The sequence below is a fragment of the Ovis aries genome, chromosome 17 (genome assembly GCF_016772045.2).
Source record: "Ovis aries strain OAR_USU_Benz2616 breed Rambouillet chromosome 17, ARS-UI_Ramb_v3.0, whole genome shotgun sequence".
NCBI classification, from domain to species: domain Eukaryota; kingdom Metazoa; phylum Chordata; class Mammalia; order Artiodactyla; family Bovidae; genus Ovis; species Ovis aries.
Window position 1 is genome coordinate 14,186,355 of NC_056070.1, and position 27,061 is coordinate 14,213,415.

General features: G+C 41.9%; 1 protein-coding gene across 14 annotated transcripts in view; it reads left to right on the forward strand.

Moving 5' to 3' along the window:
- LOC121816918 (mucin-2-like) overlaps positions 1–27,061 on the forward strand; it is a 131,246-nt gene that overhangs the window by 84,153 nt on the left and 20,032 nt on the right. For 13 of the 14 annotated variants that reach the window (XM_042234307.2, XM_042234308.2, XM_042234311.2 and 10 more), the window contains 2 exons: positions 3,285–3,365; positions 16,328–16,393. In XM_042234307.2, the coding sequence (XP_042090241.1) occupies positions 3,285–3,365; positions 16,328–16,393 (147 nt within the window). Of the gene's footprint in view, positions 1–3,284; positions 3,366–7,801; positions 10,466–16,327; positions 16,394–27,061 lie in introns of those variants that run through there. The other variant, XM_060400989.1, reaches the window with a different exon arrangement.

Below are 27,061 nucleotides of genomic sequence, written 5' to 3' on the forward strand. Positions count from 1 at the left end.
AAGAGACAAGAGATGAGGGTTCAATTCCTGAGTCAGGAAGATCCCCTGGAGGAGGAAATGGCAAGCCATTCCAGTATTCTTGCCTGAAGAATGCCACGGGCAGAGGTGGACTACAGTCGGTAGGTTCGCAAACAGTCGACACAACTGAAGTGACTTAGCACGCGTGCACTACTTAAAAACTTTCAATTTGGTGTGGTTTTATTTTGTTTTTTACTTTGGGATTTTTTTTTCTTCTAGTTGTAAAATTGTGTGCTTGTTATTGAAACATCAAAAATATTGTGTCAGTCTGCTTGGAGGCGGGTTTCCACGCTTACACGCATTCCGCGCATGCCCGTTTGCATGCGGCTTGTTTCCTTCATCACTCACCCACCTGTCTCTCCATAAGAACCTGGTCAAACAGTTCGTTGCTGTATGTGAATTACATCTCAAGAAAATGAGAAGATCTTTTTAAAAAAGAAAGGAAATTGGCCAAACATTTATAACTGCTAGTATTTCACTGAATACCCTCTATGTACAGAGCCCTGTTCTAGTGTGGAAGAGATTCAAAATGCGCCAGGCCTGGGATCTAGGAGCTCAGGGAAGCTTGTTTCAGAAAAGCTCACTGGTATCCACGGGTTATAAATGCGTGCCCTAAATGTGAATGAACTGAAAGGTGTAAAGGAAGAAGTAACATTAACTAACAGAGATCATTTCTGTTCATTAGCTATTCTTTTTTATTTTGACATACTTTCATTGATTCCTATTGAAAATCTTTCTTTCCATAATTTTAATCTCAATAGTTGCTGAACCTCAACATTCCTATGGTCTAGTTATTGTTTAAAAACAGTTGTTCTTCACAGATGCACACTGGTATATGTCAAATACATAAACAACAAGGACCTGTTGTATAGCACAGGAGACTATATTCAATATTTGGTAATAACTTTAATGGAAAAGAACCTGAAAATTGCATATGTGTGTGTGTGTGTGTGTGTGTATAACTGAATTATTTTTGAATTATAGTAAATCAACTATATTTCAATTGAGAAAATCAGTTGTCCTTACATTATATTTTACAGCTTTGCATCTGAATGATGAAGGATAACTTAGAGATACTAGTCATTTGTCACACCATATACCTAATTTGTGTGACAATTGTTTATATACATGTAATGAATTGGGTGGGGCTTCACAGGTGGCTCAGTGGTCAAGAGTCTGCCTACAATGCAGGAGATGCAAATTCAGACCCTGGGTTGAGAAGATTTCCTGGAGAAGGAAATGGCAACCCCCTCCAGTATTCTTACTTGGGAAATTCCATGGACAGGGGAGCCTGGCAGGCTGGAGTCCATGTGGTTGCAGAAGAGTTGAACACAACTGAGCCACTCAACAACCACAACAATGAATCAGGTAGTAGGACAAGTAAGGAACAAGGTGGAAATAGGGTTTATAAGAGGGGAGAAGATAGTTTAGTTTCAGTTCATTTCAATTCAGTCGCTCAGTCATATCCGACTCTTTGCGACCCCATGAAATGCAGCACGCCAGGCCTCACTGTCCATCACCAGCTCCCAGAGTTCACTCAGACTCACGTACATCAAGTCAGTGATGCCATCCAGCCATCTCATCCTCTGTCGTCCCCTTCTCCTCCTACCCCCAATCCCTCCCAAGCATCAGAGTCTTTTCCAATGAGTCAACTCTTTGCATGAGGTGGCCAAAGTACTGGAGCTTCAGCTTTAGTATCATTCCTTCCAAATAAGTCCCAGGACTGATCTCCTTCAGAATGGACTGGTTGGATCTCCTTGCAGTCCAAGGGACTCTCAAGAGTCTTCTCCAACACCACAGTTCAAAAGCACAAATTCTTCAGCGCTCAGCCTTCTTCACAGTCCAACTCTCACATCCATACATGACCACAGGAACAACCATAGCCTTGACTAGATGGACCTTAGTTTAGGGGCAATGAATCTTGTCTGAATTATTTGAGGGTGAACTGAGTAGCTGGCAGCTGGTAGAAAGAGGAAAGCCTTGGAAATCTGTCCTTACATAGACTGGGCAGAAGTGCCAACGACATTTTCTGTTCCTTACGGATTCTCCAGGAATCCATGCACATTTAGCTGAGGAGCCAAGGTGATGCTGTCCTGAGAAGTGAGGTCGTTCCAGCCCCACAGCATCACACCTGAGCACTGGTTCCTTTACACAGTGTCCTAAAAGAATGAGCAGAGACAAATCACAAAGTTCAGTGCACTGATGTTTATCAGAGAGGTATCAAATTTCATAAGAGGAAAAACACCATAAATGCACAGAGATTGATAAAGTACAATATTCAGACAATGGCACAGAATGCAGCAGTTAGAAATCTTGTAATAGAGGAGGATTCAAAATACTGGGCATATGCTCAGGGAATATATATTTTAAAAATGCTGTTTACATATTTATATACCTTTAAGCACTGTTATTCCATATTTAGACACAATAGCTAAAAGTTCAGAGAGCTGTATACCAAGATGTTTAAATGTCTGTCATTGGGTAGTGGGATGATGGATGGTTTTTGTATTGCCTCACCCACTATTTAGCTAGAAGAAAACTAAATTCAATGGTGTCTTTGTTTTCATTTTTACTGGGAACGTAGGATTGTCCCTGAGAGATGGAGGCAGGGAGGCATGGAGCAGAACATTAGTCTCTGTATAATTGTCATGAGTCTCCATCTTTCTTTTCATGGGCAGTTTTCCAAAGTCATGTAAAATGCTATGCAAAAGCAGCTTCAAGTCCCCATTTATAAGGATAATACTAATAGCCGGTTTAAACGTAATGTTCATTACATGCCTGTACTATACTACCTGGGGACTTCCCAGTAGGCTCAGTGGTCAAGAATCCGCCTGCAATGCAGGAGATGCAAATTCAGACCCTGGGTGGAGAAGATTCCCTGGAGAAGGAAATGGCAACTCACTCCAGCAATCTTGCCTGGAAAATCCCATGGACAGAAGAGCCTCATGCACTACATTCCACGAGTCACAAAGTCAGACACGACTGAGCCACCAAGTACACACTATACTAACTGATGAGTGTGTGTGAAGGCACACAAATTAGATATTAAACCAACTTGGTCCTCTCAATGACATTTTGAAGTAGGTATTATCATTATACAGATGGGGAAGTCAAGGCTCACCTTCTTCACCTGTAAGGCCCTGCCACATGAAAATTCTGGAGCTGCCACTGGGAGAGATGTGGGGTGAATTTTTCTTGTGTGACGTGCTCTGTGGTCCACTCATTACCTCAACCTTAATCCCTTTCTCAACTTCTCTTTTGTACAGCTGAGACTTCTGCAACCAGTGCCATTCCTAGTGCAACGTCACTCGCTCCTGAGCATACAACCGTCAAAACAACAACAAGAGGTTTGTTCATGTTTTAAAACGGTTTTTCTTTGGAGTCACTGTTATGATGCAGCTCTACTTAATGGGACTGACTACTGCAGGGAAACTCCCAAAAACCTAGAAATGGAAGCAAAATAGACAAAGTCTCTCTCCTCTAGAGGAATTCTCGCTTCTGGAATGTTGCAAAATAATAATACTGTAGATTAAAGAAATTAAAGCATTCTAGCAAAACACATAAGTGATGAATGTGACCACGAAATGGTGGGCCAGGTTAAAGGGATCCAGCAGTGCAGTGGTGAGGGGGGGCTTATTTAGGGTCAAACCTGGCTGGACTCAGCCCTGAGCTTGGCCCTGTCCCAGGTGCTGACCCTGAGTCGATTGAACCCCGAGTTCTCCAAAGGGTCTCCATCTCCTAATTTTAAAATGAGGCTCATTGTACCTATCTCACAGTGTTTCTCTAAGAATTAAATAAGAAAATGTGTGTAAAATTGCTTGACTGAGAGCCCAATACATCATACGTGCCCAGTAAACTATAAGCCATCTGGGTCCTGAGATAAGGATGATTGGGTGGCATTCACTCTCTCTCTGATTATTCTTCTATGGAGAAGATGACTTTGAAAGAGCAGGTTGAAAGCAGAAAAGAAGAAGGTCTTTTGTCGGTGGGATTCGGCAGGGTCCTCAAGATGTAAAGTCAAGTCTCAAGGAAGACTTAGCATAGCCACTGGATCATCAGCTAGTGGAAACACTGAAAAGAAGGGAAGCAATATGTTTTCCGAAGGACAGAGACCAAGAGAAGAAAATTAGGCTAAGTGCTTAGAAACAGTTACTAACTTCTGGGTCCAGTTAAATCATCTACATTTCTAAGTGATGTCAGTGTGAAGCCAACAGGATAGTGTCAAACCAGAGAACACTCATGGGTCAGCTGCAGACACACACAGCACACACACCCTGAACCCTGTGAACAGTGAGCGGCTAAAGAATGACCCACTATAATCACGTCTTTGACGAGGTCAGGTAATGTAGTACAGTACGTTACTAGGTAGTAAACTCAAGAAATGACATAAAATGGCATTGGGAAACAGGAGAAAATGAAATACTATTGTGGACTGATAAGGGGGGATTATCTCTAGCAGAGCATTCAGTTCAGTTTAGTTCAGTTGCTCAGTCATGTCCGACTCTCTGTGAAACCATACAATGCTGCACGCAAGGCCTCCCTGTCCATCACCAACTCCTGGAGTTCACTCACTCATGTCCATTGAGTCGGTGATGCCATCCAATCACCTCATCCTCTGTCATCCCCTTCTCCTCCTGCCCTCAATCTTTCCCAACATCAGGGTCTTTTCAAATGCATCAGTTCTTAGCATCAGGTGGCCAAATTATTGGAGTTTCAGCTTCAACATCGGTCCTTCCAATAAAGATTCAGGACTGATTTCCTTTAAGATGGACTTGTTGGAACTCCTTGCAGTCCAAGGGACTCTCAAGAGTCTTCTATAACACCACAGTTCAAAAGCATCAATTCTTCGGTGCTCAGCTTTCATTATAGTCCAACTCTCACATCCATACATGACCACTGGAAAAATCATAGCCTTGACTAGACGGACCTTTGTTGGCAAACTAATGTCTCTGCTTTTTAATATGGTGTCTAGGTTGGTCATAACACATCTTCCAAAGAGTAAGCATCTTTTAACTTCATGGCTGCAGTCACCATCTGCAGTGATTTTCGAGCCACCCAAAATAAAGTCTGCCACTGTTTCCCCATCTATTTGCCGTGAAGTGATGGGACCAGATGCCATGATCTTCGTTTTCTGAATGTTGACCTTTCAGCCAACTTTTCCACTCTCCTCTTTCACTTTCATTAGGAGGCTTTTTAGCTCCTCTTCACTTTCTGCCATAAGGGTGGTGTCATCTGCATATGAGGTTATTGATATCTCTACTGGCAATCTTGATTCCAGCTTGTGTTTCTTCCAGCCCAGCATTTCTCATGATGTACTCTACATAGAAGTTAAATAAGCAGGATCGCAATATACAGCCTTGACGTACTCCTTTTCCAATTTGGATCCAGTCAGTTGTTGCACGTCTGGTTCTAACTGTTGCTTCCTGACCTGCATACAGATTTCTCAAGAGGCAGGCCAGGTGGTCTGGTATTCCCATCTCCTGAAGAGTTTTCCACAGTTTATTGTGATCCACACAGTCAAAGGCTTTGGCATAGACAATAAAGCAGAAATAGATGTTTTCTGAAACTCTCTTGTTTTTTCCATGATCCAGAGGACGTTGGCAATTTGATGTCTGGGTCCTCTGCATTTTCTAAAACCAGCTTGAACATCTACAAGTTCACAGTACTGTTGAAGCCTGGCTTGGAGAATTTTGAGCTCCAAGATTACTTTACTGGCGTGTGAGATGAGTGCAATTGTGCAGTAGTTTGAGCATTCTTTGGCATTGCCTTTCTTTGGCATCGGAATGAAAACTGACTTTTCCAGTCCTGTGGCCACTGCTGAGTTTTCCAAATTTGCTGGCATGTTGAGTGCAGCACTTTCACAGCATCCTCTTAGGATTTGAAATAGAGCCACTGGAATTCCATCACCTCCACTAGCTTTGTTTGTAGTGATGCTTCCTAAGGCCCACTTGACTTCACATTCCAGGATGTCTGGCTCTAGTTGAGTGATCACACCATTGTGATTATCCGGGTCATGAAGATCTTTTTTGTATAGTTCTTCTGTGTATTCTTGCTACCTCTTCTTAACATCTTCTGATTCTCTTAGGACCATACCGTTTAAGGTAACTATTAAGAAGGTTTGCAGAAAGGAATCCAGTGAGACTGATGGCAAAAACTCAGCTGGAGCAAAGTAAGGGTTTGGATTATGGATAGCAACATAACTTACATTCAGTCATGTCAGGCTCTTTTTGAGGATTGGACTGATGTTCATGTGGGATAATAGCTCAATATATCTCTTTCTGATCACCATTTTTACATTTTTCAAAAATGCACTGCTTCTTGTGGAAGTCCATAAGGGGTTCTTCCAATAGTTTCTCATATCCTTCCCATTAGTACATGAGGGAGTTTACTAATTCCTGATGAATGGAAACTTTTTGGGTAGCTAAAAGTAGATATTGGCGTTGTCAATGTTAAGACTGATACATTACGTCATATATTTTACTTGCTCACTGTTGAAAGTTGAACTATGTAGTTCTTTAAACACAGCTAAGGAATAACAAACAGCCACCAGACACTCTAATGCCAACGGGCTGTTTTTTCAACATGCGGCATGTTTTTGAGCTTCTTTTGAAACATTGTCTTTTTAGAACCAAACCCAGAACATCAGCATGGTTTGTCACAGTCAGGTATGCTAATATTCGACAAGGAATGATGATCATTCCATTTAAAATTTTGCTTTGTGAGTTTTAAATGCCTTGGAGCTAGAGGCATCAATTTTAATTTTATTTTCTTTCTGATATTGATTTTCTTTCTGATTAAAAAACATTTAATTAAAGTACAGTTACTGTACATTATTATTTGTTCTAGGTGTAGAATATAATGATTCACAACTTTTAAAAGTTATACCCCATTTAAGGTTGTTATAGAATACGGCCATATTCCCTGTGTGCTGTACACTATATGTGCTGTACTTGGCTGTTCAGTCGTGTCTGACTCTTTATGACACCATGGACTGTAGTCTGCCAGGTTCCTCTGTCCATGGGATTCTCCAGGCCAGAATACTGCAGTGGGTTGCCATTCCCTTCTACAGGGGATCTTCCCAACTCAGAGATCAAACCCAGGTCTCCCGCACCAGAGGCAGATTCTTTACTGTCTGAGCCAGCAAGGAAGCCCTGTACAATAATATATCCTTGCAGCTCATTTTACACATGACAGCTTGTACCCTTTATTCTCCTACCCCCATACTGCCTTTCTCTCTTCCCTCTCCCCACTGCGAACCACTAGCTAATTTTAAAAACAAGAGTGTTACTGATTTCAGTCACACAAATTGTAAAAGGAAATAAAATATGCTCTTTTCAAAATCAAAATAGGCATTTCCAATTTCCTTAAACATTTTAGAAACAGCAGTGTATAATCTGATCATCATTTTTATTTTATGTTATATGTCTTCAGCTCTCTAGCCTACTGTGGGCACATCCAGAATAAATACAGATCCTTCCTGTCTTAGTCCAGATGCGTTTTAGACCCTGTGCTACCAGTTGGGAGCTGCCTTCCCAGCACTGTATTTGAGGACTGTCACTTTCCCCTGTTCATGGGGTTCTCAAGGCAAGAATACTGAAGTGGTTTGCCATTCCCTTCTCCAGTGGACCACACTCTGTCAGACCTCTCCACCATGACCCGTCTGTCTTGGGTGGCCCCATTAGGCATGTCTTAGTTTCATTGAGTTAGACAAGGCTGTGGTCCGTGTTATCAGATTGACTAATTGTCCGTATATTGTCACCCTGATGATTTAACTTATATGTAGAGTACATCATGAGAAACGCTGGCCTGGAGGAAGCACAAGCTGGAACCAAGATTGCCAGGAGAAATATCAATAACCTCAGATATGCAGATGACACCACCCGTATGGCAGAAAGTGAAGAACAAAGAGCTTCTTGGTGAAAGTGAAAGAGGAGAATGAAAAAGTTGGCTTAAAGCTCAACAACATTCAGAAAACTAAGATCATGGCATCCGTTCCCATCACTTCATGGCAGATAGATGGGGAAACAGTGGAAACTTTATTTCTCTGGGCTCCAAAATCACTGCAGATGGTGACTGCAGCCATGAAATTAAAAGACACTTTCTCCTGAAAGGAAAGCTATGACCAACCTAGACACCATATTAAAAAGCAGAGACATTACTTTGCCAACAAAGATCCGTCTAGTCAAGGCTATGGTTTTTTCCAGTAGTCATGTATGGATGTGAGAGTTGAACAGTGAAGAAAGCTGAGCGCTGAAGAATTGATGCTTTTGAACTGTGGTGTTGGAGAAGACTCTGGAAAGTCCCTTGGGCTGCAAAGAGATCCAACCAGTTCATCCTAAAGGAGATCAGTCCTGAATATTCATTGGAAAGACTGATGCTGAAGCTGGAACTCCAATACTTTGGCTACCTGATGAGAAGAACTGACTCACTGGAAAAGACCCTGATGTTGGGAAAGATTGTCGGCAGGAGGAGAAGGGGATGACAGAGGATGAGATGGTTCGATGGCATAATCGACTCAATGGACATGGGTTTGGGTGGACTCTGGGAGTTGATGATGGACAGGAAGACCAGGCGTGCTGCAGTTCATGGGATCGCAAAGAGTCGGACACAACTGAGCAACTGAACTGAACTCTAATTTCCCCTGTAAAAAGACAAAGTGATATTACCCTGATTTTGACTGCTTTTTTTTTTTTAATAAATGCTGTGTGGTGATATACTTTGCACACAGCATCAAGCAGAAAAGAATCAAGCAAGATTTTATTTCTGCGTATACAGTTTTTGAGGTTGCTGTTTTCCACTTCTCTATTTTATCCTGAGTCTCCATATCAACTATTTTGAAAACATGATTTTAATAGCTGTTTACTAGTTTCTTGTGAGGATAGTTACTCATTTATATACCCATTTTCAAAAGGAAATAAGCATTTTAAGGCTCATGTTAATTGCTCTCCTCTTGCAAATGTCTATCTAAACTAATCTTTATTGCTCATATTAATTCCCTCTCAGGTCTCTTTGACTTGGTTATCTGTTGAGAAAAAGTTCTGGTATTACCCTGGGAGCAAATAGTGAGTTTAAGCAAGTTATTGGTTTGCTGAAGATTGGTTATACTGGATTTATTTGTAAACCTTGCTGCAGTTGTCTCATGGGCATTGGTGGGGCCTTCAGAGAGGCTCCAGGATTCTGGGGCTTTCAGACTTTGCACTGGTCCTCAGGTGCCCCTTTGTGCCCCTCAGCCTCCTCCATGTCTGCCTCTCAATATCCCCTCTATCCCCCAATTTCAGGGAGCTTGGGATGTCAACAGATATCTATCTCCATCTTTTCCCCAGTAAATATATTGTTCGCGGTGGCTCCATTTCCTGAAGCTGCAAATATCAGTTTCATAAATAGTTTTCATTAAAATCACATGTGCCGATAACCCTGTGTGAGAGACAGCAAAAGAGACGCAGATGTATAGAACAGTCTTTTGGACTCTGTGGGAGAGGGCGAGGGTGGGATGATTTGGGAGGATGGCATTGAAACATGTCTATTATCATATGTGAAATGCATTGCCAGACTAGGTTTGATGCATGATACAGGGTACTTGGGGCTGATGCACTGGGATGACCCAGAGGGATGGGATGGGGCGGGAGGTGGGTGGGAGGTTCAGGATAGGGAATAGGTGTACACCCGTGGCAGATTCATGTAGATGTATGGCAAAACCAATACAATATTATAAAGTAATTAGCCTCCAATTAAAATAAATAAATTTATATTTACAAAAAACCATATATGGGACTTCCCTGGTGGCTCAGTGGTAAAACATTCTCCTGCCAGTGCAGAAGACACAGGTTTGATCCCTGATCTGGGAAGATCCCGCATCCCATGGAACAACTAAGCCTGTCTGCCACAACTATTGAGCCTGCGCTGTAGAGCCCAGGAGCCACAGCTACTGAGCCCATGTGCCCAGAGCCCACGCTTCACCACAAGGGAAGTCTCTGCACGGGGAGTCCAAGCACCACAGCTGGAGAGCAGCCCCCACTCTCCACAACCAGAGAGAAGCCCAACGGCAACGAAGACCCAACACAGCCAAAAAGAAGAATAAAAATATGTGGGTGAAAATAGGCGTAGACTCTATCTAACAAGTTGCTGATCCAAAATTCGTGCTCTGAGTCACGCAGGAAGGACTCCCACAAGTCCTAGAGGAAGTGGGACGTTTGTGATGGAGCATCCAAACAGCTGCTTTGGGGCTGTCTCAGATCCAGTTCATGTTGTTGCTGTTCCACCTCCTTGTCATACGTCTCATTTTACTCTGCGTTGCAACGAGTTCTTTGGGTCGTCCTTTTTGATTCTGAGTGTTCACATTTATTGTCTCATCATTCATTCGTTTATGCTTCCTTTTGTTTTGCTAATGCAAGTCTGTTTATTTTGAGATTGACACATGTCTAAAATGGCTTAGATTTTTTAAAATTAATTTTTACTGGAGTGTAATTTTTTTCATAATATTGTGTTCAGTTCAGTTCAGTTCATTCGCTTAGTCGTGTCCGAATCTGAAACCCCATGAATCACAGCATGACAGGCCTCCCTGTCCATTACCAACTCCCGAACTTTACTCAAACTCATGTCCATCTAGTCGGTGATGCCATCCAGCCATCTCATCTTCTGTCATCTCCTTCTCCTCCTGCCCCCAATCTCTCTCAGCATCAGGGTCTTTTCCAATGAGTCAACTCTTCGCATGAGGTGGCCATAATATTGGAGTTTCAGCTTTTGCATTAGTCCTTCCAATGAACACCCAGGACAGATTTCCTTTAGGTTGGACTGCTTGAATCTCCTTGCAGTCCAGGGGACTCTCAAGAGTCTTCTCCAACACCACAGTTCAAAAGCATCAATTCTTCAGCACTCAGCCTTCTCCACAGTCCAACTCTCACATCCATACATGACCACTGGAAAAACCATAGCCTTGACTAGACGGATCTTTGTTGGCAAAGTAATGTCTCTGCTTTTTAATATGGTGTCTAGGTTGGTCAGAACTTTCCTTCCAAGGAGTAAGCGTCTTTTAATTTCATGGCTGCTAGTCTCCACTAAAATGAATCAACTACAGGAGGAGGAAATGGCAACCCATCCCAGTCTTCTTGCTGGGATAATCCCATGAACAGAGGAGCCTGGTGGGCCAAGTCCATGGGGTCACAAAAGATTGAATATGACTAAGTGACTACACCATCACCACATAATTGTTTCATAAGACTGTGTTGGTCTCCAGTATACAGTACAGTGAATCAGCTATACAGTACATATAACCCCTCTTTTTTGGATTCTCCTTCCCATTTAGAGCACTGAGTAGAGTTCTCTGATCTTTCCAGTAGGTTCCCATTCATTATGTATTTTACATATGTGAATTCCAATCTCCTAATTATCCACCTTATGCCTCCGTAATGAGGCATGTTTGGAGAGAAATCATCTCACCAGTTTCATGTAAGCCCTGGCTGTTTCATTCAAATTCTATTGTTTAATAGAATTGTTTAATAATATTGTTTAATTCTATAATTCTAATCTATGCAAGATTTCTTGCATCTCATGTATTATTACATTGTTGTATGACTTGTCATGACCTAGAGAGTTTTTCAAACTCAGAGCACTCTAATAGTAATTCCAGTTCTCAAACATACTTCTTTCATGTAAGAAGCCATTTTCTCTGTGACCCACGAGAATCTCCACATATAAACAGAGTTGTCCTGGTGACCTCAGCCTGACTCAGGCCCTCAGTCTCGGGCCTGTGCATGTGCTTAGTCGCTCAGTCATGTCCAACTCTCTGTGACCTCATGGACGGTAGCCCACCAGGCTCCTGTGCCCATGGGGTTCTCCAGGCAAAAATACTGAGTGGGCTGCCATTCCCTCCTCCAGGGGATCTTCCCAACCCAGGGATAGAACCCAAGTCTCTGGCATTGCGGGAGGATTCTTTACCATCTGAGCCCCCAGGGAAGCCCAAGAATACTGGAGTGGGTACCCTGTCCCTCTCTAGGGGACCCAACCGGGGTCTCCTGCATTGCAGGCAGATTCTCTACCAGTTGAGCCATCGGGAAGCCCAATTTCAGGCCTTCACAGTCTCATTCTCATTTGTCCAATGGGGTGGCTCCTGACTGCTATTACCTTGAACTGCCCACTGAGTTTATGCAAAGTAATTTTAACATGTATCCACTTCCCTGAAGTGGAGACTCAACTGAAGGCTTTAATAATCCTGCTTAAGCAGATACCCACATATCTTCATGGACAGATGGTGTGCAACTTTGCATCATTTAAAAATGCCACCCAGCCTATCAACTGATGCCTAGAGAATGTGAGCCTGAAAGATAACAATGTGTGGGCTGAGGCCACAGATGTCGCATCAGTCATCCTTGGCGGTTTTCTTGCACTGACCTTGGGAAGCCCAGCTTATGATCTCAGGATGGACCGAAAAATGATCTTTGTATTACTATTGTCAGGTAGGTGGAATTTTTTTTTTTAAGCAGGATTCTGTTATATGGGACATAGGATTATAGAGAGAAGAAAAACCTATCTCATTTTAGTCCTATCTGACTTAGCTGAATGACTGAATGAGTAGTATTCAGACCCCATCTTGTTGTTTAGTCACTCAGTCGCATCCGACTCTTTGTGACCCTGTGGACTATAGCCCGCCAGGCTCCTCTGTCCATGGGATTTCCCGGGCAGGAATACGGGAGTGGGTTGCCATTCCCTTCTCCAGGAGATCATCCCGCCCCAGGGGTGAAACCCACATCTCCTGCATTGGCAGGTAGATTCTTTGCCACTGAGCCCCCAGGACCCCAGCCCAGCCTGGTGGATGGACTTTTTATTGAGAGTGGGTTGTTAAGGTGGGGGAAGTTACCCATGGCTGGATCACCTTGAGAGGCCTGCTATTCATTTGTAAGCCTAGCCAGCCCTGAAACAATGTAATCAAATACTCTGCAAAACAAGTCTCTGTGAAAGAAAGTGTTGCTTTATTGGCATTTTCATGAGTTTAACTTCTAAATTAGAGTCGTTAATGAAGGTGATGGTAGGTCTATGTTCTTTATTTTTCAAAAAGTTTTCCCCAAAGTTATAGTTTCCTCCTTCACCTGCCAAAAAATTACAAGCCACAAGTATGAACCCTGAATCCGTGGCAGCGGCGGTGGGGGTATTGTTATTTTCCATTTTGTGGTCCATTACTGAGACTTGATACAGGGAAAGAAAACAAAAAGAAAGAAAGAAAGAACTCTTATTGGCTGAGTGATTATGTGGTTTAGGCAGAAATGGAAATCAATTCATTAAAATAAAAAATAACATAGGTGTATTATGAAGTATCAAATTAGCATTATTTTTGGCCTCTTCCTGAGAGTGTTAGGATTAAAAGTTCTTCTCAAATACAGCATTTATGTGTCACAAATACTAGCGCCCAGCACCTAGATAAGGAGCAGGCAATTATTACAGAGAGCCTCAATAATCAACTGAGACCGCTAGGAATTGGAGGAGTAATTCAGGAATTTCTTAGATATTCAGTTCAGTTCAGTTAGGTTGGCTAAAAAATGCACTCGTTCATGTTATGGAAATGTCTGAACAAACTTTTTGCCTGTCCCTGCACTAGGGGATAAAGTGTGTAATGGTTAAAGCACACATAGGGAAGAACTAGTTTCAAACCTGGCTTCACATCTGAAAGCCAGGGAGCATTAAGGCAAGTTACTTTCCCTCCCTCAGCCTTAGTGTTCTTGTCTGTAAAACGCAGAAAATGTTGGTACCTGCCTACTGCTGCCTATGAGTAGTTGCCTAAGGACTAAACAAAGTAATTACCGTAATATCCTTACTCCAGCATCTGGCAGTAGTGAATAGGTATTTAGCTATGATAACAATTATAAACTAGGAAAAAATGTGGGTATAGGATGGTGACTTCTGAGAAGTGAAGGAGAAGGGGGAAATTCCAGGAAAACAGAAGACTAGCAGAGTTATCTTCCTGGAGAAGGATATGGGAGCCCACTCCAGTACTGTGGCCTGGAGAATTCCATGGACAGAGAAGCCTGGCTAGCTACAGTCCATAGCATTGCAAAGAGTTGGACTCGACTGAACTGAAGCGACTTAGCACCCACGCTGGTGGCCCTAGCGGTAAAGAATCCACGTGCCAGAGCAAGAGACATGAGAGGCACGGGTTTGATCCCTGGGTGGGGAAGATTCCCCTGGAGGAGGGCATGGCTAACCCACTCCAGGATCCTCTCCTGGAGAATCCCATGGACAGAGGAGCCAAGTGGGCTGCAGTCCATAGGGTTGCAGAGTTGAATACAATTGAAGGGATTTAGCATGCATGCACAGAGTACCTCGAATTTTTGTAAATAGCATAGAATAAGGAAAAGGAAATACATGGCAGGAATATGGCATAATATTTAAATATATTCAAGTATATGTAAAGGTTTCACACAGAGACCAGAGCTATTCACGGTGTAGTTCCAGAGGACAGAGTGGGGTTACTGCCCCGAAGTAGACACATTACCCATTTGGCGAAGGGGAGGAACGCAATTTTGGAAAGGACTCCTGGAAAAGAAAGAAATTCATGTTACAAATGCTCAGGCAGAGTGAGTTAAAGCCTTAATGAGACTTCATCAGGTCAGCAAGTTTAAGTGACTCCAAAGACTGCCTTAGTAACCAGTGCTAAGGCTGTCATCAGCTTTGCATTTCTGGAATCCTCCGAAGAAACTCTCTTGATGTGACTACTGTATAGAATAATAGGAAGATGTTGGAAATGATTGCCACCACCCTTACTCATTAGATGATGAGAACATGAAAAGTGTGAGGAAAGGGGGGAAAAAAAGAGTTTGTTTGCTTTCTCCAATAATCTAAAGGATAAAGCCAGTATTTCTAAGTATCAGAGGTCATCCTCGTGTTGGTGAGTAATTTTCTTTTCTATGATTTGATGCCCAATCCCTGAATTCCTTCACTCATTTCTGTATTCAGTAACTGTGCATGAGGCACCCTATTCCAAGGCCACGACAGGGACATGAATGAGCTCCTGAGTTCATGTTCAGGGCGGGTGGGGGCAGGTAGAGGGAGGGAACATGACATTCAGCAGAACAAGTACTGAAATAAAAAAGAGGGGAAAAGCACCCAGAAATAAACCAGGGAAGCTGATGAACATAATGGAGAGGCCAACATAGAGAAGGGTAGCAGGACCTTTTTCTCTGAGTTGGTGACATTTTGATGAAAGCTGAACAATGAGAAGAGGCCAAAATCTGGCGAAGGGTGGTGGAGGTAGAAGGGAGATGAAGGATGAAAATTCTGTGGCAGAAGAAGACAGAGTGTGTTCAAGGAAAAGCCAAAGCTCTGGTTTGAGATTAGGGTCCTGATGCTAAACGGCACTTGGAGAGAGCTCTGGGTCCACAGGCCTTGGTTTTCTGTGTGCACCTCACCACACACGCCTACAGGCACACTGTTACAATGACTCAGCAAAGAAGCAAGTCTTCTCCTTTGCCTTCAGTAACCTAGGGAGAGAATTTTTCTCTCAATTTAATTGTTACAGGACTGAGTCTGAACTGGGATTCAGGGACCACTGCACTCTAAATTTCTTAAAAGCCAAATCTGTGTGTTCATTTTTGTCTCCCCGACTCTGCTAGGCATATGTATGCGCTTAGTCTCTCAGTTTCATCCTACTCTTTGTGACCCCATGGACTATAGCCCACCAGACTCCTCTGTCGATGGAATATTCCAGGCAAGAATACTGGCATAGGTTGCCATTCCCTTCTCCATGACATCTTCCTGACCCAGGGATCAAACCTGCATCTCCTGTATTGCAGGCAGATTCTTTACCATCTGAGCCACCAGGGAAGCCTGCTAGGCATGTCCTAGGCTCTCAATTAATAATAGTAGCAGAAATAACAAATGATCAGAATTTTGTTGCAGATTAGCTTAAGTGTTGAGACCTGATTGACTCGCATGGGTCCCATTTTCATCCTGCCTATCAAATAAAACACAGACTAGATGGCATCTCAAATGGTTTTCATCTCTAAACTTCAGTGATGCCTCAAAGGTCCGCCTGAGAGGATCCATAGGCTAGTTTCCAGATCTATAGATCTCTAGCTTGGTGTGAAGTTGGGTTTTTAGAAAGAAATGAACACTCACTCTGAACACCTGGAGAAGGATTCCTAAGACGGGGAAGGAGGCCCAGTATCTCAAAATCAACGTGCACTGGTTTCAAATTGGGAAGTTGGATTTAACATCATCGTGATGAATTTCTCTGTACTTTGGTCTCTAGAGGATGACTGCTAACATCCATGAACCTACTGGGGAAGCACATTTTAGTTAATTTTCCCAAATGTCTTTATAGGTTATATTTTTACAAAACCTGTTGCAACACAGACTTCAGGGACAAGTGGCGCTCTGGATTCACCAGGTAAGTTACCAACCAAAGGAGATGGGTAATAGATTTCCAGCCATTAGTATCATATCTGTGTATTTAATAAGGACCTATCTGTGTGGTTTTCTATGATACATGAGTCAAACTAAAGCAACAACACTGAAAAGAAACATTTCAGGGTTAACTCTGGCTATTCGAATTGGGGTAATTTTTTTCTGCTTTTTAATTCTTCTTAAATTCTCTGTGAAATGAATCATAAAATATAATTAGGAAAAGGTTTAAATTTTTTCAAATTAAGCCAAACACATACAACCTCTGCTTTCTAAGCTGTCTCTATCATTAAGCAATGCTGACAAACACTAACAGGGAAAAACCTAGATATCAGCATGCTCATTTCATTGTCCTTATTTGCCGCTCAAATAAACTTGGTTGTGATGGAGACTGAAACTGATTGTAAGGATCTGATAGAGAAAAGAGCAAGAATTGACAGTAGACATAAGAGATAACCCAGGGTTAATATTTTCCCATTTTGTTTCTTTTAACTGAAATATAGTTGATTTACAGTGTTATATAGTAGTCAAGTGTACAACACAGTGATTCAAAATTTTTATTGATGATGCTGCATTTAGAGTTTTATGAAATATTGATTATATTCCTTGTTCTCTACAATATATTCTTCTAGCTTATTTATTTTATATATAATATTTCATACCTCTTAATCCCTTACCCCCTATTTTGCCCTTCCCGCCCCCCACTCCCTACTGCTAACCACTAGTTTCTTCTCTGTATCTGGGAATCTATTTCTGTTTGGTTATAGTCGTTTATGGTTTTTTTTTTTTTGATTCCACATATAAGTGACATAAAATATTTGTCTTCATCTGACTTATTTCACTAAGTAGAACACATTTTAGGCCCATCCATGTTGTTGCAAATGGCAGAGTTTCATTCTTTTTTGCAGCTGAATAATATTCCTGTCTGTGTGTATTGTGTGTGTATGGGGGGGGGGGCATGTTATGCATCTTCTCTATCCTCTCATTTGTTGATGGACTCTTCACTTGCTTTCATACCTTGGCTATTGTAAACAATGCTGCTATGAACATTGGGGTTCATATATTTTTTGGAATTACTCTTTTCATTTTCTTTGTGTATATACCGAGGAATGGAATTGCTGGATCCCATGGTAGCTCTATTTTTAATTTTTGGAGCAATTGCCATAGTATTTTCCATTATGGCTGCACCAGTTTTCATTCTCACCAGCAGTATACAAGGATTCTGGTTTCTCCACATCCTCGCCAACTTTTGTAGATTTTTTGATAGTCATTCTGACAGATGTGAGATAATATCTCACTGTGGCTTTGATTTGCATTTCTCTGATGATTAGCTGTGTTGAACATCCTTTCATGTGTCCCTTGGCCATACATACATCTTCTTTGGAAAAGGCCCATTTTCTGTTTTGTTTTTTGCAGAACTTGTTTCTTTTATGATACAGTAACTCATCCAGAATCCCCAGCGGCCACACTCTACTTGCTAAGAGCAGTGGGAAAGTGGCAGCGTATAGAATCTTAGGAAGCCTTATTCACGGAGAGACTTCTACCACATCTTGGGAGGCAGGCAATGTTCTGACCATGTCTGTCTCAGAAAAGCAAATGACTCCAAAAGTACTCAAAGCCCTGAGTCACAAAACACTATACATTCTTTTCCTCGTTTCCAAGCACCATACCAACCTCCAGTACATAGTGAAGGAGGAGAGTTCCGACCTCAGTGTGTCTAGAGCCTTGTCTTCCTTGATATTTTGATCAGACTATTCTTTCCTCATTTAATGGTCTTAACACCCTTCATGAAAGCCAGTTACCACAGATATAGGGGTTAATTTCTAGACTCTCAATTCTATTCCACTGATCCTCAGGGCAGCACCATACCGTCTTGACCGCCACTGCTCTGTAGTAAGTTTTGAAATGATGAAATTTAAGTCATCCAGCTCTGCACTTTTTCAAGATGATTTTGGCTATTTGGGGTACCTACAAGTTTCATATGAATTTGAAGACCAAATTTTTCTATTTGTGTAAACCTTTATATAAGTATATCTGTGTATACTTAATTCATTTAACTAGCCAGTAAGTCTACATGATTGACAATTATTATCCTCATTTTGTAAATTATGAACCAAAAGCATAGAGTGTAAGTCTGCTGCCCAAGGTCTCAGCTAATAACTAGTGAAATTAGTTTGAAACCAGGCATTCAGGCTCTAGAGTCTGTGCATTTCATCCACACATGATACCACTTATTCATCATCCACACTGATGTTCTGAGTTGGCCCTATCTTATTCTTTTCTTCCTTTTTAACATTTTTTTTTTCTTTTTGGTTGCACTGTTTGGCATGTGGGATCCTAATACTAGACCAAGGGTCAAACTCACGCCTCCTGCATTGAAAGTGAAGACTCTTAACCACTGAGCTGTCAGGGAAGTCCTGGCTCTTCCATACTCTTGCAACATTGTCACTTAATGTTCTACTCATGCTTTCCCTAAAGTGCTGCTGCTGCTGCTGCTGCTGCTGCTGCTTCTGCTGCTAAATCGCTTCAGTCATGTCCAACTCTGTGCGACCCCATAGACGGCAGCCCACTAGGCTCCTCTGTCCCAGGGATTCTCCAGGCAAGAACACTGAAGCCTGTGTAAAGGCTCATAGTCTGTCTTCTTTTGGTACAGCTAATGAACCCTAATTTTATTATTATGATGGTAACCTTTTGCTCATTTTTATCTGGGCTAAGTGACCTTTTTATCTAGGACCCTCCCTTTGGTATTGCTACTTATTTCTCAGTCATGATGATATTTAAAAGTCAAAAAGAAAGAAAATAAATCCAGAGCACATAGGTGAGCATGGCGCATCTGTTGAAGGCAACATGGTCCATGGAAGATGGACCATGGCAATGGCACTGTGTCTGACCAGGAGAGGTGCTCAGTCACTGAGTCATATCCAACGCTTCTCAAGCAAATCAGGCTAGTATCCAATTGCTTTATAAATCTATTCAACACAAGATAAGGGTGATATGAGACAGGGGTCCCCAACCCTTGTCAAGAACCAGGCCACATAGCAGGAGTGAGCAAAGCATCGTCTGTATTTACAGCCACTCCCATCGCTCACAGCGCCACCTGAGCTCCACCTTGTGTCGGATCAGCAGTGGCTTTAGATTCTCACAGGAGCATGGACCCTGCTGTGAACTGCACATGGAAGGTACCCAGGTGTGTGCTCCTTATGAGAATCTAATGGCTGATGATCTGCGGGGCAAATGGAGACTATCATTAGCAGAAAGGTTAATCACAGTGTAGCCATAGTAGAAACAAAGCGCACAATGAGTGTAATGTGGTTGATTCATCCCCAAACCCTCTTCTCCCAATGTTTGTCCGTGGGAAAATTATCTTCCATGAAACTGTTCCCTAGTGCCTGAAAGACTGGGGACTACTCATATTAGAACCTTTGAAAATTTAAGAAAAGATCCTAACGATTAGGGAAATGAAATTTCTACATGTTTATCTAGTCTGGAGCAATATTCTTGCCCAGTGCATTAGACTCCAATGTGTGAGTCGACAGATGATTCTAATACACAGCATCAAGAGTGAACATGCTGATCTAGTTTCTATTTTCCCATTCATTATCATCCAGCCAGTGATGAGAAGCATCAGTGCTGTGAGAACTTTCATTTTTAATTAGAATTTTTCTCATCCAGTCTACCCTCCTAAATCCCATATCAAATATGTTTAGGGAGTTCAACTACACAAATGCCCATACCTTAAAATAAAGTTGGCACATCTAAAACATGTGAAATCTTCTTTAATTCTAAAGATTCATGGTAAACCAAGAGATATTTAGCAGGAAAAAATGAAATTTCAGGTTATAAATTATTACCAACCAGAAATATCTGTCCTTCCATAATCTGTATCTGACACTGGAGGTCATTCTACCTTTATGTTAAGGGAATAACCCTCCCACCCTCAGCTTCTGCACAACGTAAATTATTATTTTTTCATCTTTCAGTTAGCCCTGATTTGCTAGAAGGGAAGGCTTACTTGAGAGTTAGTTACATAACTTAGTGAGAGTTTCATCTTCTTTTAATGACACTTACTTGGTGCTCAAACCTTTTTATTTTGCATAGATCATGGCAGAACTTGGCAACAGTTCTGCAGTCAAATAGGTGGGAATTGAAACTCCACCTCCACCATTTATCAGCTTCATGATCTTAGGCAAGTTAGGTGATGTTTCTGATCTTTGTTTTTTTTTTTTTTCTCTACACATAATAAATTAATACATAATAATATACTCTCAGGTAATTGTTTTGAAGAAAAAAATGCCTAGAAGGTAGTTAATACACAATTTGTTTGTTATGAATATTACTGTCTCAGACATGCAAATGTCTATGATTTTGGAATAATGAAGTACCTTAGGCAGTGGTCCCCAACCTCTTTGGCACTGGGACCCAGTTTCATGGAAGACAACTTTTCCATAGAACAGGAGTGGGAGGGGTGGTTTGGGGATGATTCAATTGCATGACATTTATTGTGCACTTAATTTCTATTATTATTATTACATTATCCCCACCTCAGATCATTAGACATTAGATCCCAGAAGTTGGGGACCCCTGCCTTTGAGGACACCTAAGTCTTTACTCTCATATTATAAGTGAGACACAGAGGCTTAGAAAATTCAGTGACTTACTCAGGTCTCCATCTGTTGGTGGCAAAGCCAGGGCTAGAATCCTGATCTCCTTTCTCCCTGGGGCAATGAACAGAAATATCTCTTGCTTTCTATCTGTTCAGGCTAAAGAACGCACAGTGGCTAGGATTATAGGCTGGTTTTTCTCTCTCACTGGCTGGTTCAGTAATAGTTTGGAACAATGAGAATGACTAGAGTCTGGGCAGGACATAGCCTGACTCTGAAGTTCCATCAGGGAAACCACTGTCCTCCTAGGCAATAACAGCTTCAAGGCAGACTTAGTGAGGAGCTGTTCTCTACCAATCTGGGGAAGGCAGAGTTGTGACCCACTGGCTGCTGGAAACTGTCCAAGCAGGCCACTCTGTAGGTGAGCAGAAACTGGGTCATTGCATTTGACATCTGGCCCACTGATTGCACCAGTGGACATGCTCTCTATGAGTCATTAACCAGAGACTTCACACAAAATTTTGAGGGCTATTCAAAACACTAAGTGCAAATGTTACCCCATCAACTTTTTATCCTTTAGAAAGTTCAATTTTTCTAAATTGTAACTAGCTACTTTGACTTACTAAATCTCTCCAAAAAAATAAAGTGAACAACAGCAGACAAAAGGGACATCTAACTATATTATCATATATATATATATATAATATCATATATATATCATATAATATCATATATTATCATAACTTGATCAGATTGATGTTGTCAACCCTTTGGTTCAAGGGCAAAACTGAGTATTTCTTTTAAAATATTGCTTCATGGCAATATTTTCTCCAAATATCTTTTGGAATAAGGAAGAGCCCTGTCCATTCTGTAAAAAATAAGGTCTGGAAGAAAAGGCATTGAGTTGGAAGCCAGCAAATGTGAGTTTTTCCCAGTTTTACCACAAATAAGCTGTTCAGAACTTTCACAAATACATTACCAATCAGTTTTCCTGGTCACCCCACTGCCAGAAAACTCTAACATTTAGAAAATGTCACTTTCTGACTTGGAAATTATTGAAGGCCTTTCATAGGCAGGGTGTATCCTTGTAAGAGTTTGCTTCGCTGAGATAAGACTTCCATCAGTTGCAAGGCGGGAGGGAACCAAGCTAAAACCAACAACTGCATGAGATGACTTTATCACATCGTGACAGGGGCTCAGCAGCTGGAAATTTGGGCAGAGAGCAAAACTGCAGGGTGTTGGTCCAACGTTGAGTTTTATAGTCTTTCTAATGACATTCCATGTTAGAAAGACAGTTGTTTGGGAGAGCTGTGTGCCTAGTGGTTAGAGCATAGTGCAGAGGGCTGGGAGACTAGATCTCCACGCCCAACTGTGTCTCTAACCCACAAGTCAACCCACCTCTCCCGCACCCTGGGGACAGGGGGCCTGTCGTGCTCCCTCCTGCAATACCCAGACATCTCAGGCTGGTAGAGTTTTTCTGAACAACTGTGAGGTCAGACCCATGACAATACTAGACAAAAGAGATGAATATTCTGGAACAACTCAGATGTTATGCAAGGATGAGATGATACCGCCACACAGATTTGGAATATTTAATATTCTGGGTGGGATAGTCATTCATTCATTCCTGCCTCCGACACCTAAAATTAAGTGATTCAGTCCAAGTAACAAATACATACTTTGTGCAAAGTGCCAAAGCAAATGTCATTTTAGTATTGGGGCACTATAAAAAATTCTTTAAACTAGGAATTTGAGGCCTTGCTAAACCTGCCCTTTTATTCTAATTTGCACTAATTTGCCACTTGAACATGAAACTCATGTCAGTCTGAGAGGTTTGCCAATCTTTGCCTACTGGCTGCCCTCTAACGTCCACATAAATGCACACTGTATTCTCTTTCTTCGTATTTTAGCACATTTTAAGGTCATTTCTTCACCTTAATTCGACCTCGTTCACATTACCACCTAAAACTCTACCCACCCTTCAGGTTTCAGCCAGTGACTCAGTGTAAGCAGGCAGAAGGTAAGGACTTCAGAGTAAGTTTTCAGAGCCCAGTGAAGCTAAGGAAATGTGCCGTGTTGGTCTAAGACCCATGTGTTCCTTAGGTAGTCTGATACTGTACATATCTTCCATTATGCCTCAAGGTGAAAGTGCTTCTCTTGGAGAGAGAGGTGGAATTTTTCAGGTATAGTCTGGATATGTTCCTGAAAAAGAGGTAAAACGATTAAGGAAAAGACCCTTAGGTCAATATTGCTAGAGCAGAAAACAGTTTTTCTTAGAGGCTCTAACAAGAGGACATGGGAAGTCTAAGAGAGATAAAGGAAGTAATCCAATAAATTGGTGTGAACAACTCATCAAGATGAAGACTACGTGATTATTCTATCAATTCTAGCCCTTGGGGTATCTGAAAATCTCAAGGAATTTAGTTGTCATTTTTGGACGTACAGTGCATCCCAGTGTTCACTGGCTAATATGCTAAAACATCGAAGAAATCCTGCTGACAAGATCTCAACCAGGTGGCGATCTGGGGAGTTGGAATATTATTGGAAAACAGCAGAATTTGGTCTCAATTTTATTCTTTACCTACTTTGTTCAATTGAGCCAATCATTTAATTTTCAAATTTATTATCTATAAAGTAAGCAGGTTAGATTAACTGTTCCAAGGGACTTGTAGGTAAAATGTAAAAGTATATTCTGAATTAATTAGGACAAAATTGAGATTGACTTTTAGTCAATGAACAAGGCAAACAGGAAAAGACCCTGATGCTGGGAAAGATAGAAGGCAGAAGAAGGGGGCAGCAGAGGATGAGATGGTCAGGTGGCATCACTGACTCAGTGAACATGAGTTTGAGCAGACTCCGGGAGACAGTGAAGGACAAGGAAGCCTGGAGGGCTGCAGTCCATGGGGTCGCACAGAGTCTGAGCACAGAGGACAGAGACGCAACTGAGCGACTGAACAACAAGTAACAGAAAGGGAAGAGCCTAGAGCAAAAGAGGGGAAAAAAAGAGCAGGAAAGAAATGCTTCCTCGAATCCAGCCCATAAGAGGTTCAGGCTAGAGTGTTAAAATTGTTTTGCTAAAGTTCAAATTAATTTTAATGAGCTGTCTCTCCCTAAGCATTTTCTTATTTGGATAGGAAAAAGGTTACACAGAGCTGATTATCCCTGGCGAACACCATGTTCCTCTTCTCTGACTTTGCTTAAAATTAGAGGCTTGAAAGTGCCAGTTTTTAGAGGTGTGAGATCTTACCGTCGGCTCTTTGGCATATTCTTTTTACACCTTGCTGCAATTTTCTGTCCCTTTAAGGTCTTAGTCTACAGGCCTTCTCTACCAAAGGCTGTGCTGACAAGTGATAAGGACCCTCTCTAAGGAGGAGCGGCCTATCTGCAAAACGACTTATCTTGACCACTACTGAACACAAGATGGGGTCCTCTTATGAAGAGCTCAGGGCATGGTTTTTTGGCTTGTTCTTTCTTTTTCCTATGTCCTCCTTCGTGCCATAGACAGTGATCTTCCCCAGATGAAAGTCTGGTTCAAATACTTCATCTTTCCAGCTGCCTTAGGCAGTGGAAATTTCATGCCGTGGTCCACAATACCTGGCGCATCACTGCCTTCTCTGCTTCTCACACCCTGTGGTGCAGCCGCATAGATTTCTGTGGTTCCCGCATCCCACCAGGATGTCTAGAGTGCCGGGGCATCACTGTCACCGCTGACTCTGTACCTAAATGTCCACAGAGTCGGCCGGGTGAAACCCTAGACCACTTTCAAGGTGAGTTCAGAGAACCCCTCCATGAGGTCTTTCCATTTCCTCCTTTTTTGAATAGAACTGACCACTGTTTCCTGTGCCACCACTTCACCATCCCCCTAAAATACTTTATTACACTTAATTAAAATTTTGTCTCTTTTTCCTAAGCTGGGATTTTCTTGATGGATAAAACATGAATTATTTATTATTTCATTGTATCCCTAGTACAAAAGAGACATGCCTAAACATTCGTGTAAAGGAACAAACAAGTGAGGAACCATTGTTGGCTGAAAAAGAATGAACAGCCTTAAAGTTGAGAATTATGTTTTATTTGGCAGAATTTCTGAACTTAAGCCCAGAAAAAGCCTCTCAGATAGCTCTGAGGGACTGCATCGAAGAAGTAAGGGAGGATTTATATGAGTTTTACAACAGAAGTCAAGTAGACAGAATGTCAAAAGATTACTTTTAATTAAAGAAAGCCAGACATTTTGAGTTAATAAATGTAGCGCTTTTCCCTCTATGGGAAGATGCAAGAGTCCGGGCTTACTACAATCATTCCTTTGATATACACGTTAACCGTCTAGAGCCAGTAGCCTGCTTCTCTGCATCCTGAATCCCCTCAGGGTCTGCAGTCTGCGGTGGCAGCAATGGCTGAAAACATGGTGTCCGCAACATCCTTTGTTCACTTGTATGGCAGGAAATTTTTTTTCCTCGACACCATCAAGGCCTATGAAATACATCTGGATTCTAAACAGTCAATTGTAAGATTTCATTTAGCTTTACCCCACTATGCCAAGCACTGGGATCTTGTGGAGTTTTTAGCCTAAACCGAAGTAGGGGAGGTCAGAGAAGACCTCCCAATAAAAAATGGCCTTGAACTGGGACCTGAGAAGTGGATAGCCAGCCAAGCAGGGGACCACAGGAGGATACTTCAGGCAAAGAGAAGACTAGGTACAAAGGTGTGGGCATGGAGAAGAGTATGCCGCATTTGAGGAACCAAGAGCTGCCCAGATGCCTAGAGCCCAAAGGAGAGTGAAGTTGTAAGCACTGGTGGGGAGGCAGGCAGGGGCTGGGGCATGCAGGGTCTTGGAGGTTTCATAAAGAGGAGGGGGCACCGTCCATAGACTCAGCACACCTCCCTAACTAACCACTGAAACTCCTGACTCAGACAGGCAGAAAGCCTGGGGTAGCGCAATCTTCGCACTCAGTCAAAACTCTTGATGGCTTCAGGTAAACTTTTAGCCGCCCAGGTGGCACTAGTGGCAAAGAACTCTCCTGCCAAGGCAAGAGACAAGAGATGCGGGTTCAATTCCTGAGTCAGGAAGATCCCCTGGAGGAGGAAATGGCAAGCAATTCCAAATTCTTGCCTGAAGAATGCCACGGGCGGAGGTGGACTACAGTCGGTAGAGTCGCAAACAGTCGGCCACAACAGAAGTGACTTAGCACGCGTGCACTACTTAAAAACTTTCAATTTGGTGTGGTTTTAATTTTCTGTTTTTTACTTTGGGATTTTTTTTTCTTCTAGTTGTAAAATTGTGTGCTTGTTAATGAAACATCAAAAATATTGTATCAGTCTGCTTGGAGGCGGGTTTCCACGCTTACACGCATTCCCCACATGCCCGTTTGCATGCGGCTTGTTTCCTTCATCAGTACATTCATTTCAGGCGCGATCCGGACACTCACCCACCTGTCTCTCCATAAGAACCTGGTCAAACAGTTCGTTGCTGTATGTGAATTATATCTCAAGAAAATGAGAAGATCTTTTTAAAAAAGGAAGGAAATTGGCCAAACATTTACAACTGCTAGTGTTTCACTGAATACCCGCTATGTACAGAGCCCTGTTCTAGTGTGGAAGAGATTCAAAATGCGCCAGGCCTGGGATCTAGGAGCTCAGGGAAGCTTGTTTCAGAAAAGCTCACTGGTATCCACGGGTTATAAATGCGTGCCCTAAATGTGAATGAACTGAAGGGTGTAAAGGGAGAAGTAACATTAACTAACAGAGATCATTTCTGTTCATTAGCTATTCTTTATTTTGACATACTTTCATTGATTCTTTATGAAAATCTTTCTTTCCATAGTTTTAATCTCAATAGTTGCTGCACCTCAGCATTCCTATGATCTAGTTATTGTTTAAAAACACTTGGTCTTAACAGATGCACACTACTATATGTAAAATACATAAATAACAAGGACCTGTTGTATAGCACAGGAGACTATATTCAATATTTGGTAATAACTTTAATGGAAAAGAACCTGAAAATAGCATATATGTGTGTGTGTGTGTATAACTGAATAATTTTTGAATTATAG